This window comes from Lissotriton vulgaris, chromosome 8, assembly GCF_964263255.1.
Source record: "Lissotriton vulgaris chromosome 8, aLisVul1.2, whole genome shotgun sequence".
Taxonomy (NCBI): domain Eukaryota; kingdom Metazoa; phylum Chordata; class Amphibia; order Caudata; family Salamandridae; genus Lissotriton; species Lissotriton vulgaris.
This window is the reverse complement of record NC_141696.1, coordinates 2,657,703-2,672,720: the sequence shown is the minus strand read 5'-3', so window position 1 is coordinate 2,672,720 and position 15,018 is coordinate 2,657,703. Positions and strand designations below refer to the sequence as shown.

Sequence of the window (15,018 nt, the reverse complement as noted above, 5' to 3'; positions counted from 1 at the left end):
AAAATATCCTCTTCGGACAGACTCCTCACTATGAACAGACTCCCACCTACAGACAGACCCTCGTTAGGACAGACTCCTCCCTATCGAGAGACCCCTTTCTATGTTGAGACTCCTCTCTACGGACAGACTCCAACATACTCCTGTCTATGGAAAGACTGAGGACTCTGTCCTTAGGGAGGACTCTGTTCATACAGAGGACTTTGTCCATAGAGAGGGGTATGTCTGTACGTAGGAGGTACGGACAGACTCGGCTCTATGGACAGACTCCTTTTTATAAACGCACTCCCATCTAAGAAGAGACGCTTATCGATGGACAGACTCCACTCTAGAAACAATCTCATCTCTACAGACAGACCCCTTTCTATGGATAGACACCTCCCTATTGAAAAACCCCTCTATATCGACAGACTCATCTCTATTGAGAAACCTCTCTCTATGGACAGGCGACGCTCAATGAACAAACCTCTCTATCCAGAGACAAATTCCTCCCTAGGGACAGACTCCTAACTATGGACAGACCCCTCTCCATCAACCAACTCCTCCCTACAGACAGACCCTCTCTATGGACAGACTCCTCTCTATGGACAGACCCCTTCCTACGGTCAGACTCCTCTCTACGGACAGACTCCTCTCTACGGACAGACTCCTCTCTACGGTCAGACTCCTCTCTACGGTCAGACCCTCTCTATGGACAGACTCCTCTCTATGGACAGACTCCTCTCTATGGACAGACTCCTCTCTATGGATAGACTCCCCTCTACGGACAGACACCTCTCTACGGACAGACTCCTCTCTACGGACAGACTCCTCTCTACGGACAGACTCCTCTCTACGGACAGACTCCTCTCTACGGACAGACTCCTCTCTACGGACAGACTCCTCTCTACGGACAGACTCCTCTCTACGGACAGACTCCTCTCTACGGACAGACTCCTCTCTATGGACAGACCCCTCTCTATGGACAGACTCCTCTCTCTGGACAGACTCCTCTCTATGGACAGACTCCTCTCTATGGACAGACTCCTCTCTATGGACAGACTCCTCTCTATGGACAGACTTCTCTCTACGGTCAGACCCCTCTCTATGGACAGACCCCTCTCTACGGACAGACTCCTCTCTACGGTCAGACTCCTCTCTATGGACAGACTCCTCTCTACGGTCAGACTCCTCTCTACGGTCAGACTCCTCTCTACGGTCAGACTCCTCTCTACGGACAGACTCCTCTCTATGGACCCTCAGCCCCACTCTTCAGCTCAGTTTCTGGACCTGCGGAAGGACTACCAGAGGACTGCCTGCTGCTCTGACCTGCTGCACACTCTGCAAGACTGCCTCGCTGTGCATATAAGGACTGCTTTGAGCCCGCAGAGGCCAGCCCTGCTGTTAATCCACAGCCTCTTCACCTGCACCCAGGACGACCAGAGTGACACTAAGGGTAGATTGCAGGCCTCCTGCTCAGAGCCACAGAGACCCAAGAGGCTTCCACCATCTTGAATCCACACATGAACCCCGCCTGAGTGAGTCCTGTACTCTCAAGTCGTGTCCCACCAGTCCTGGACCCTTAGTTGAGATGGGAAAGGTGCCCAGAAGCCCAAAAACGAAAACTGCAATTCTCTGATCTGTTCTCACTGACTCCCAGTGTCACTGATTGGTGCGTCCATGATGTGGACACTGGGGACAAGCCTCCTGTGAAGCACAAAACTTACAGGGTGACTGACAGGGTGAGAGCTTGCATCGAGGGCGGAGCGTCTAGTGGGAGAAGGTGCCCAGGCAGTTATGGGCAGATCTGCGCCGTTGTTGACATTTTAGTCCAAATACCTGAAAAAAAACTAGCTTAAAAGTCTATCCTTCTGTGTCATTAGAGGGGCTTGGTCCAAACTCACTTCTCAAACTTATACCCCCTTCACAGACCTCTCTTATTGCACACATTGTATTGTTGTGGAATGGATGTGCCTTTTCCACAACATTATAGCATATATGTGCAAGCCCCACCTACGATGTATACTTAGAAATCAATGACGTGATAAGCAGTTACATTTGTAAGTAACCCGTCGCGGGGAGGTGAGGAAGCGACAATGATCACATGGACGACTGCTGAGGTAGCGGATCAACTATGGGCGGAAAAAGAGAAATTTGAAACATGGGGTATTGAGATGATAAGAGAAAAGGAGGAACCCTTTCCACAGCTTCTAAAACCGAAGGGGGGAGACAAACAGCTTAAGAGGGTCAATGAAGAAGGTGATAGGGGAAGACAGAAACTAACAAAAAGTCCACAAATGGGCAATAAAAATCAGCAATTGGGTACAATGACGATCTTGAAAGGGGCAAGGAGTAGCTTAATTACCCCTTTAAGGGACAATATTATCCTTCAGGCTGATAACTACACTGAAGCCAAGGAGAGCAAAACTCTTTACTTAAAGTCGGACTGGTCCTGGCTGCCGAGTGCCTTGAATGTCAGGACAGACAAAGGTGTAAGAGAATGACAGGATATAAACGTCTCGCTAACCACAAAAATAAAGGTGACATCCGTGTATTGAAATTAGAGGGTCTGGCAGTAAATATAGGCATCTGCTCACGGAACATAGAGGGTTTGGCAAGAAAAGTGGACAATCATGAATTCCTAATATACATTGGAAGATATCAGATAATCCTCTTTCTTGAAACATGGGCAAAAGCGGAAATTAAGTTACCAGCATACTTATGCTATAATAAACCAGCAATTAAAGCAAAATTGAAGGGGCGAGCAGCAGGAGGTTTGGCCATATATGTTTCAATGGCCTTAAAGATCGAAGAAGGGGAAGTCAACCATTCAAACATTCAAGCAATGAAGGTCTGGCCAGTTAGCACAGGAACTAAGATCCCTTCTTTGATGATAATAAATGTATACATTCATCCTCTTGGCAGCAAAAAAAAAGAAACAATAGAGATAATACTGAGCCTATTAATAACATTAAGCACGATGAATCCAGTCTCTTGGATAATCTCGACAGGGGATTTCAATATGAATGTCTTCCATGGGGCGCCTAGGGATCAAATATTGGAGGAGATTGATCACTTTGGCATATCCCGGCAATTGATGCAACTAAACAACGATTAGACAAAATGGGTAAAGATACAGTGATTAACCTGGAGCATTATGGCCTTCGAGTTTTGAATGGCCAAGTGGATCCGGACATCCCAGCTCAGGCGACCCATTTTACGGCACAATCCAAAGCTGTTATTGATTACACTTTAGTGTCTCTCCCATTATACCCATCAATAATAAGCTATAATCTGGGAAATAGACTGGGAAGTGATCACCAACCACAAATGATCAGCCTCAATCTTCATATTACCCGACACGAACAAAGCGCCGTTGAGTTGGGGGAACCTATGGGTCTGACCTATAGAAGGATAAACTGGACTGTAAATATTACACAAAAGATCGAACAGCACGCAAGAGACCAGTGGGAGGAAGAGTTAAATAGAATAGATCAAAACCCATTGACCCTCTGGGAGCAGTTCATAACTAATCTAGTGGAGGAAAATGCTGTGCGTTCAAAAGGCATCGTAACATCGGCTACAGCTCTTCCCAAAAAAATGACTGTTCAACTTAAGATGGCGAAAAGGAAATTGAACAATGCGCTGAGGGTCCTTAGAAATGGACCATCCTCTAATGTCAGGAGTACGATATTACCAAAACTGAGGTCACTCTATAAAAAAGAAGTATGGATACAAACAGAAACTGAGCTTGATCTGTTCTGGTGTAAAATGAATTATGCAGCAAAACATAAAGATGCACGTGAATTTTGGAGGCAGGTCAATCAAGGCAATGGTGGGAAACAACAACAACTGATTACAAATACATCGGAAGAAGTCTGGGAGAAGCATTTGGGATCAATGACAGGTTACACCAGAAATACGATAAAGCCAACAGAAGTAAATTCAGTAGAAAATACAAGGGTCAATGATAATGAAAGGAAAAACACCCAGCAAATGATACAGTGGACAAAAATGATAAGTTCCAGCAGACGGAGTAGTGCACCAGGGCCAAATGGCCTCCCTCAAGCACTATTTAAAGAAAATCCACAATATTGGGCAAAGACCTTGTCAAACTTGTTCAATAATGTTTTATGGAAGGAAGAAGTCCCAGACAAATGGAGGGGCTCAGTTTTGGGTCCGATTTACAAAGCTGGTCAAGTCTCGGATCCTGCTAACTATAGACTTATAGCTTTAATGGATTGCGAAGCAAAGTTTTTTGCTAAGTGTCTGCTAACAGAACTGACGGATTGGGTTGCTGCCAGTAATGTACTCCCAAAAAACCAAACAGGGTTTATTAAAGGCATGGGGACGATTATTAGTATTCAAATGCTGGTTCTTATAATGGAAATGGCCAGAAGCCGTAAGATGAACCTTTACTTATGTTTTATTGATTTTAGCTCAGCTTTTGACACAGTGCACAGAAATATGCGTTGGAACAAGTTAACGAAAATGGAATCTCTCCGAGTTTGTTGAGAGCGATACAATTGCTATATACTAATACTTGGACGAGAGTAAGGTTGGGCCAAGGCACAGTTTTGTCCAAAAACATGGTGATAAGGGACGGGCTGAAGCCGGGGTGTGTTTTGGCCCCAACCTTATTTAACTTGTATTTAGCTGGGATTTCATCAAGGCTTAGTGAAATTAATTCTCACTCTCCGACTGTTGCAGGTTTTAATGTTTCACATTTACTTTATGCCGATGATATTGTTTTAATAAGCTATACCAAGGTGGGTCTGCAGAGATTAATTAATGAAAGTGCAGAGTACGCCTCCACTCATGGTCTAAAGATTAACTCGAAAAAGACAAAAACAATGCTGGAGACTAGAGGGTTGGCTGTAAGACCAAAATTGAGAATGGAGGGGACTGTATTAGAATCGGTTACTGAATATAGATATCTGGGTGTTATAATAGATGCTAGGGGCACGGGTAAAAACCAGTGCGCTGCACTACAGAGAAGAAACAACTCATTAATCGCTGCATTTTCCAAACTTCATAATAACTTAAAAGGGCTTCCCCTTAACCAACTATTACAAATTATGTCAGTTAAACATGTGCCAACTCTTGCATATGGAGTAGAGACCTTAAGAGGTTGTGCTGACAACACCATAGATAAGCTAGAGACAGGGACCTATCGACGCCTGTTTAATCTTCCGCGACATTCTTCACCGGCACAAATCCGACTTGAGTTCGGACTTAAACGACAGAACCTAAATAGCTTAGGAGCTTATTTAAAATTCTCCCACAAAATTAGAAGGGATAATAATTCCACACTTATGACAGTGGTTTGGGAGGCAATATGCGATAATAAACACAAGCAGGCCCATGAATATTTCAAACTGGCGATAGATACGTTCAATGTGGAACAACTATGGGCCTTACCTCTTTCCCAGGTGGCTTTTAATACAATTATAAATGGGTACAGCAAAAAATTGTCGTCTTTATGGGATAAAGCAGTACTGGCAAAGAGATCCCGTGCATGGACAGTTATTGCTTCTTACGGTATGCTAAAACCCCAAAGATATTTAGGAGACTCAAATAGCCAAAGGGCAAAGCTGAAGCTGATGAATCTCCGATTTGGAAATAGCCAATTTCTTGGAGACGCCCCTACATGGAAATTGATGAGTAGTGAAAGGGTGTGTCGCCTCTGTTATTACAAGAGGGAAGACATTTGTCATAACATCTGTAGATGCCCTGCACTAATAGAGGAACGTAGGAGGCTGCTAAGATCGGACTTTAATAGTCAAATTATACGAACATGCCGGCAAGCAGTCATAGCCAGTTTACAAGGAGGAAGCTTGCAATTTACGGGTAGACTTTTGAAGTTTATAGAAATAGTGGAGAAGAAATTGCTTAACTGTGGACAATGAGGAGGGTTTTATTTATATTTGGTTTTATACATTGATGAAAAGTTTCTTTTAATTAAGTGGTCTTGATAATGTATGAAATGTAAGAAGAATTGTATAATGTTGTTTTGATTATAAGTTTTTAGTAACTGAACAATACATTTTTCATTCATTCATTCATTCATTCATTCATTCATTCAATGACGTGATAAGCACTGCTCAGCTCTGTACCTCAGTGTCAGTAGTTTGCAGTTTGGATGTTTTAGGCCTTCACACAACTTCTTCACTCCAGCGTCTCGCAGCTCTTTATTGCCGCGCAGCTCGAGCTCTGTGAGAGATGTGTTTGTTTCCAGGACAGAGGCGAGGTCTCCGCAGCATGAATCGGTGAGGGAGCACTCCTCCAACCTGCAGGAGAGAAGAGACACGGAGAGGAGTAAAGCAGAGCACAGACAGGGGCGTCACAGCTTCAGTTTATCTTCATTTCCTTCCCGTCCTTGACTTACTCCCCTCTAGTGACACATCCCACCTTACACATCTGACCACGCACTGTTTATAAAGGAGTCTCACGAGGGAAGTTCTCACACTGGCAGAGGCGGAGCTAAATGGACATATTAATAAATATATTAATGCGTGTTTTATGCTGGAGACCCTGTCCTGCGGTGTGATTGGTCAACTTACAACTTTAGCAGTTATTGCAGCCATTAGTATATTTACACGGGGTGTGATGCACACAGAGAGATGTTTCGTCATAGGTCCCTGTGGGACGAGGTGTTTATTCACAAAATAAAATAGTATATTGAGAAATAGACCAACATCACATATTGGATACTTTTCAGGGGTTCATATTTTGGAGTGCTGACATAAGATAAGGGATTCACAGCACGAGTGTGAATTTGCCAGGAGGGGGTGAGTAATCCCTCTTTAGATATGTAATTAGATTACAAAAGCACTCCTCGTTGTCAATGTTTAACTCGTAATGTTGGCTCCTGGGTGAGTATTCATTTACCTCCTCTAGGTCTTACCCTATAGAGGTGCTTTCCGTAGCTCGGCTGCGCTGATAAACTTCTGACCCAAAATAGCAGATTTGAGGTCAAGGGTCATCGCTCTTCACCGCAGGTGGGTTCTGTTTTCATCCAATCACCGACCTCGGGGTTGTTATGGAATTACTATGAAATGTTATTTTGTACGGACTGTAAAAAAGGTTCACCAAAGTTCCTGTCTCGGATATTGTTTCTCGCGCCTGTCTTGATGCTTGTACACGTCACTGGAGACGCTGATATTTGGTAATAAACACAGTATTTGTCTTTTTAATGCGCATGCCTGCCCGAGCTACCCGCATGCGTCTGTGGGGCTGTCAGAGAAGTTTGTCTGTCCAGGGTTGAGACAGACACGTCTCCACCGCGGTCAAGCTGTGGTCGGCCTTCTTTTAAATTCAGCTTTCAGCCATAATGTTGGCGGTAAGAACTCCTCGTCACAACAGAGAAGGCTCATCGCCAACACTTAAATCAGTCCTAAGTCTTTGTGAGTCTGACTCAGATAATCCAGGGGCATATTACCAAGCAATAGCGATAATTATCGCTATTGCTTGGTTAGAGACAAAAATTTACCGCAGCGCTGCGGCGATTTTTATCGCAGATAAAGATTGGTATTACCAAGGTTTAACGCAAATGCGGTAAAAATCGCCGCAAAGCATGAATATCGCTGAAAAGTCAGCGATATTCATGCATTAGCGAGCTAATGCTCTTAGCCATGTTATCCACCTCCCATTGGATAACATGGCTAAGAACTGCTCAGGGCAGGTGTTAGCTTTTGGAGATATTCGCGCTTAGCGCGAATATCTCCAAAAGTTGGTAATAGGAGATAGTGAAGTTAGCGACTGTTTCCAGTCGCTAACATCTTGGCACGCCCACTTTGCATGTCATTAGTGATAAATATCTCTGACATGCGAAGTGGGGCTCAAGATGGTCGCTATCTCCTACTAGCTGTCGCTAACTGGTGTTAGCGACAGCTAGGTAATAGGGAGATAATTTTATCTCCGCTTTCTTGGCTTTTAAAGCCAAAAAAGCGGAAATAAACCCCCTTGATAATATGCCCCCCAGTTTCTAGGTTTGTGATTCATTCAGCGAAGGGCGAACTTATCTCCAGAGACAAAAGGTTCAGATTATAAAGAAAGATCTGATCAGTTTTGAGAATCAACAAATTCTCTCTTCAAATGTTACCCAGGATGGTGCGTCTGTTGCCTCCATCTATTGAGGTCATGTTTCCTGCCCCTCTTCACTACCAGCTGTTCAGCATTTCAAGGCGCTACATTTGAGACAGATGCGAGCGAGGTTTGTTCTACCGAATGGAGGCTTGTAATGGAAGACGTAGTAGTAAATTTCTTTATTCAGCATTTCATGATAGAAATCCATAAAAGCATTTTTGTACACTTCGTACCATAAAAGTCAGAAATACAACAATATTTACAATAAAAAAATTTCAATACAAGTTTGAGAAGGATTGCTTGGAAAAAAATCAAATCTTTTTTCATTAGAATCAATTCATTATGATTAGAGCAATTTTTCTCACAGATAATTTTTATGTTTAAAAATGCATTTAAAAAAATTAACCATATGATAGCAGGTAATTTCAGAGTCTAAAAATTGAAGGCGCAGCATTGCAGGGCGACACTGTCTTAGGTCCCATGATTTCAGCAGTGGTACCAGCCAAATTTTGCGATGAGCATGGTAATATTTACAAAAGAAAACTGTATGTATGGTGGTCTGTACAGATGTATCATCGCAAGGACAGTGGCCTAACGTTTGTTCCCAGGTGTTTCTCGTTGGGAAGGCTACTAACCGATGGAAAAGATTTAGTCTAAATCTGGTTAGTAGAAAACGATCAAAAATGCTGATTTCAAGCGTTAGATAAGGCTGAATTGTGGGGACAAGATGGACCACAATTGCGTGGTGGACAGAGGGCTTCCCTATTTCACTTGCGAGTCTTATTCCATCTAAGTGGTTCAGGGCCATTTCTTTCAACTCCTTCTTGGATATCTCTATGATCTTTTCCGGTGTTATATAATAATCCTCTAGGCCTAAATCTATAAGGAAGTTTCTAATATAGGCAAGCCATTTTATGTCTCCCGAATGATCTAGTGCCATAGAGTCCACCATTATTCCTCTAGTTAGCATGTTTTTTTCTGAGGTCCAAATGCGCCTCCATAGTAGGAGAGGTTGAATTTTCGCTAGGTCCTCAATATGGAGTATGCCTAGTTCGATATGGGATGCATATGTGGAGGTTCGCCTCGGTGCAACCAGGAGAAATCTTAAAAAAAGAGTTTTCTGCCACCTGTAGAGCGCTGACATCTGTGTGCCCCCAAACCCCAGCCCCATACAGAGCTACTGCTCGGCATTTTGCATTATAGATGTTCAACATTTCCACAGGCGATCGTTTGCCTAGTTTTTGTGAAAAGGACATCAATGCAGCTATTGCCCGCTTAAGGGAGTGTTTTCTAGCCTCAACTGCCGCTTTCCAATTTAGTTTATCATCTATTGTGATCCCTAAGTAGGGATACTGAGCCATCAGTTCGAGGCTTTGGTTGTTAAGGGATATATTTCTAAACCCTTTTTTCCCTTTACCGGCCACCATTACGAACGTCTTCTTGATGTTAATATGGAGGTCAAGGCTGCCCATGAAATCCGCATACCTAGTTAGCGCTTTTTGCAGCTCACGTGGGGTACGGGCCATGATGACAGTGTCATCCGCGTAGAGAAGAGCGGGAATAGGGCGTAACTTTACATGGGGGAGGTCTTGAGCCCCCCTCAAAAGTTCCATCTCCAGGCTGTTTGTATATAAGGAGAATAAGAAGGGGGCCAAGACACAACCCTGCCTGACTCCACGCTCTACTCCGAAAGACGCGGTCAACTCGCCCCTGACACCATAATGTACTCTTGCTGAGGCCTTGGAGTATAGTTCCCTTAAAAAGTCTAAAAGTGGGGGGTCCACACCCATTTGTGACAGGACTAGCCATAGCTTGGTATGGGACACGCAGTCAAAGGCTGCGGAGAGGTCGACATACACCATGTAAAGTTTATCTTTTTTTGCATGGATATATTTACCTATAATTATTGACAGATTTAAGGTCTGCTCCACTGTACCAAACCCCTCCCGGAAACCAAATTGTAAGTCTGACAGTACCCCCCTATCCTCTGCCCATTGATGGAGGCACTCAAGTATGACCCTGCCGGCTACCTTACCCACTGAATCTAACAGTGAGATTGGACGGTAGCAGGCAGGGTCCTGGCGATCTCCTTTTTTGAAGATCGGGACCATGACAGACTTTGTCCAAGATTCCAGGAGCCCTTTTTTTGCAGCTGCCGTACACACCATGGTTAATATAGGGGCCCATAGGTCTGTATTGTATTTAAAAATGTCCACCGGCACTCCGTCGGGGCCCGGAGCTTTTCCATTTTTACTTAGATTTATGGCCGTGAGGACTTCAGAGATATCAAATTCTATTTGAATAGGGTAGGCAACAGCTGGTTGAATTATTTCTTCACTCTCAGAAAGCGTCTGTTTCCTAAAAAAATTTGAGAACTGAGAAATCCAGGCTCCTTCTTCTATGGCTACTTCTATTTTTGGAAGGTTATCGTCAGCTAGAAAAGGGGATTTTACTACTCGCCAGAAAGCCTCACTATTTTTCTGTAGGGCGCTTTTATGGAGTTCATCCCAGAGGGTCTGCTTTAATTCGGCTTTTCTCTGCTTTCGAGCGAAGAGATATTCCTTTCTGAGTCTGGCAATTGTCCGTGGGTCTCTATTTTCGTTATTCAGGGCCAGTTTAAGCTTAGTATGTGCCGAGGTACAGCTCAATCAATCAATCAATCAAGACATTTATAGAGCGCACTACTCACCCGTAGGGTCTCAAGGCGCTGGGAGGGGGGGGTGCCTTTACTGCTCGAACAGCCAGGTCTTGAGCTTCTTCCTGAAGGAGAGGTGGTCTTGGGTCAGGCGCAGGTCGGTCGGGAGGGAGTTCCAAGTCTTGGCGGCCAGGTAGGAGAAGGACCTTCCTCCTGTTGTCGCTCTTCGGATGCGGGGGACGGCAGCGAGGGCGTGACTGGTCGAGCGGAGATGGCGTTTGGGAGCGTAGAAGTTGAGGCGGCTGTTGAGGTAAGTCGGGCCTTGGTTGTGTAGGGCTTTGTGTGCGTGGGTGAGGAGACGGAAGGTGATTCTTTTGTTGATGGGGAGCCAGTGCAGGTCTCTCAGATGTCCGGAGATGTGGCTGTTTCGTGGGATGTCGAGGATGAGTCTGGCTGAGGCGTTCTGGATCCGCTGGAGTCTCTTTTGGAGCTTGGCGGTGGTTCCGGCGTAGAGGGCGTTGCCGTAGTCCAGTCGGCTGGTGACGAGGGCCTGGGTGACAGTCTTCCTGGTCTCGGTGGGGATCCACCAGAAGATCTTCTGTAGCATGCGTAGGATGTTGAAGCATGACGAGGAGACGGCGTTGACTTGTCTGGTCATGGAGAGGGAGGAGTCCAGGATGAAGCCCAGGTTGCGTGCGTGGTCCGTCTGTTTGGGTGCGGTGCCCAGGGCGGGGGGCCACCAGGAGTCGTCCCAGGCGGAGGGCGAGGAGCCCAGGATGAGGACCTCCGTCTTGTCTGAGTTCAGTTTCAGGCGACTGGTCGTCATCCACTCGGCTACATCTCTCATCCCTTCTTGCAGGTTGGCTCTGGCGGCGGCGGGGTCGTTGGTCAGGGAGAGGATCAGCTGGGTGTCGTCGGCGTAGGAGATTATGTTGAGGTTGTGTTGGCGTGCGATGGCCGCGAGGGGGCTCATGTAGACGTTGAAGAGGGTGGGACTCAGCGAGGATCCTTGAGGGACGCCGCAGATGACTTCGGTGGCCTCTGACTTGTACGGTGGTAGGCGGACTCTCTGTGTTCTTCCGTTGAGGAAGGAGGTGATCCATTCCAGTGCCTTCTCCTGGATTCCGATGTTGCCGAGGCGCTGCACTAGGGTGCGGTGGCAGACAGTGTCGAATGCCGCGGAGAGGTCCAGGAGGATGAGGGCCGCTGTTTCTCCGTTGTCCATCAGGGTCCGGATGTCATCGGTGGCAGCGATGAGGGCGGTCTCGGTGCTGTGGTTGGCTCGGAAGCCAGACTGTGAGGGGTCGAGGGATCCATTCGTCTCGAGGAAGGCGGCCAGCTGTTTGTTGACGGTCTTTTCGATGACTTTGGCCGGGAACGGGAGGAGCGAGATGGGACGGTAATTCTTGAGTTCGGTGGGGTCCGCTGTGGGTTTCTTGAGTAGAGCGCTGAGTTCTGCGTGCTTCCAGCTCTCCGGGAAGGTGGCGGTGTCGAAGGAGGTGTTGATAATGTCCCGCAGGTGGGGTGCGATGACAGCGTCGGCCTTGTTGAAGACGTGGTGAGGGCAGGGGTCGGTCGGAGATCCGGAGTGGATGGAGTTCCTTGTGCGGATGGTGTCTTCGGTGCTGATCGGAGACCAGGCGCGGAGGGTGGTGATGGGTGGCGTTGCTGCGGTTGTGGTGTGCGTCGGTTGGATGCTGAAGCTGTTGTGTATGTCCGCGATCTTGTTGTGGAAGTAGGAGGCAAGGGAGTTGCAGAGGTCTTGCAACGGGGTGATGTCGTTGCTTCCGGCGTTGGGGTTGGAGAGCTCTTTCACGATGTTGAAGAGTTCCTTGCAGTTGTGTGCGTTGTTGTCCAGCCGGTCCTTGTATGCAGTTTTCTTGGTGGTGCGGATCAGTTGGTGGTGTTTCCGGGTGGCCAGCTTGAGGGTGGTCATGTTGTCCATTGTTGGTTCCCTTCTCCATACTTTCTCGAGGGCTCGGCAGTTCTTCTTGGAGCTCTTGAGTTCGTCGGTGAACCATGGGGTTTTTCTGCTGCCGGGTCTGCTGGGCGGGGTCCTCAGAGGGGCGAGTTCGTCCGCGCATTTGCTGATCCACTTCGTGAGGTTGTCGGCGGCCTGGCTGGGGTTCGCTGAGCCGGTAGGAGGGTGCTGGCTCAGGGAGGCGGTGAGCTGGTCGGCTGTGATCTTGTTCCAGCTTCTTTGGGCAACCTGTTGCTGGTGGTGGTGCTATGGTTACAGCTATGGTTAAACCAACCTCTTTTATTTAAAGTTTCTACCTTTGATGTTTTTGTCAGGAGGCCCTTAATGACAGTTAGAATTTTGCAGAAGTTAATTATAACTTCCTCCTCTGTCACAGTTAGATCAAGGCATTTTATAATGTGAGGGTATGCTGCTTTGATCACTTCCTCAGTAATTTGCCCAGGGTCTATTTTCCCCCATTTTAGGCTATACCCATTTTCCCGAGCCAATTGTAAGTTATTCAGATTCAAGGCTTGGGCTATCGTTGTCTCAAGAGATTGTTGGTGTAATAAGCTGAGTTCTATCCTTATGGCAAGGTGGTCACTCAATATATTTGGTAGAGTCTCAACATATTTAATCTTATTTGACAGCCCTTCTGATGTGAGAACATAATCAAAGGTGGACTGATAACCTCTCCCTACGTATGTCGACTCTGGCTTTCTTGTTTTTGGGTTTAAATTATTAACTATTATAAGCCCCAGGTCAGACATAAGGTCGTTCATGGCTATGCCTGATTTAGTGTGATCATTTCAGTGCAATTTTTATTAAGGCACGGGTGTAGATTAAAGTCCCTGCCCCATAGGAAGAAGACAGCACCTTTCCCTCCTTTCGTCTGTCTGAGATCGGAGAGTTTTTCGTTTAGTTTTAATATTACTCTCATAATCTCTCCTTCCTCCAAGTTATTGTAGAAGTTAATGAGTACGATAGTCTCATTTTTTGGTAGGGAGAGGGAGAGAAGCTGAAAATTTGTGTCCAATTCAAGAGTGGTTATTTTTATTTGGACAGTATTCGCTATATAAATAGTTAATCCCCCCTTTGCTCTGCCCATATTCCCAACCAAAGCTGGAGAGAAGAACGTCCTAAAACCCAGAAGATGCAGTTCCGTTGATGACCAAGTCTCCTGGAGACATACAATTTGGTGCCTGTCTAGGAAACTTATGGCGGTACCGTCCTCAATCTTGGGATGGAGACCGGTAATGTTCCAGGACACCACAAATAGAGTTTGGGGGATCTCTAATTGGGGTCTTAGTTATTTGTGATCCACTATTAACCTCTAATTCCCTTTTTTTGGGGCTAAGATGTTTTTTATCCTGTGGTGGTCAGTCAACTAGCTCAAGGCCACTGTATCTGTTCGACATTGGGATACCATTCCAGCCCTCCAAGGGTAGTGGTTCTCTATAGGGATCCCTGTGGTAAGGTCCTCCCCAGTCGTCCCTTTCTCTACCCCAATGTCGAGGGCCTACTGTATGCCAGAATCCATCGTGTTGATAACCATTTCGATTTCTCAAGGGGTAAAAGAAGGAAAGACGCTTTGTTCCTATAGCCCCAGTTGAGGTCTGGTAGTCCAATGAACAGATGTGATCAACTAATCTGGGATCGTCAAAGGTGATAAGAACACAATCACCTTGTATCGTTTTTTTACCATGTCCTACCCAGGGGGCTCTTCTTACCATTAGGATCTTAGGTGAACAGTAAGGAGGAGGTGGACGATTAACATTTAACCAATGTTGGACCTTGTTCTTTAACGACCAGGTTGCTTCGTTAATTTGGTCTCCCAATTCTAGTACACCAGTCATTACGACCGTGTAAGGACTGGCCTCCGGTGGGAGGTTGACGGAGAATCTTCCATCATGGGGTCCTCTGTCCCACCCTTTATTCGACTGTGTAGCTGGTGTTTTTGAATCTATGTTGTTATGTGCCGAATTAGTGTTAGTGGTATTAATCGGAGTATTACTTAGGGTGTTATCTAATGTCTTTTTTTTAGTCACTAGCGATTGGACTGATTTAGCTACTGATGGGATAGGTTGTTTGTTTTGAGCATTTGAAATTACAGGGGGGTGCTTGACTCCCCCTGTTTTTTGTCCCAGTTGGTTCATCTTGGTTTTTGCAGGAGTTGTCATATCAGCTAATGCTTTTTCTATTTGTCCCAGTCTCAATATTAATGGTTGGAGTAAATGTTTGAGAAGATCTCCGATTTTGGTTAATAGATGGTCATTGGGATCGATGTTGACGTTTGCCTCCTTATCTAATGGGAGGCCAGTTATAGTTTCCCCTGTAATAAGGGCCGGGGTATCAGGTA

The 15,018-nt window shown here is 45.9% G+C and overlaps 1 protein-coding gene across 1 annotated transcript in view; it reads right to left on the bottom strand.

Moving 5' to 3' along the window:
* The window catches only part of LOC147693195 (NACHT, LRR and PYD domains-containing protein 12-like), a 1,166,314-nt gene that overhangs the window by 180,320 nt on the left and 970,976 nt on the right, over positions 1 to 15,018 (bottom strand). The window contains exon 12 of the mRNA XM_086933618.1: positions 6,093 to 6,266. Within this exon, the coding sequence (XP_086789744.1) occupies positions 6,093 to 6,266 (174 nt within the window). The remainder of the gene's footprint in view (positions 1 to 6,092; positions 6,267 to 15,018) is intronic.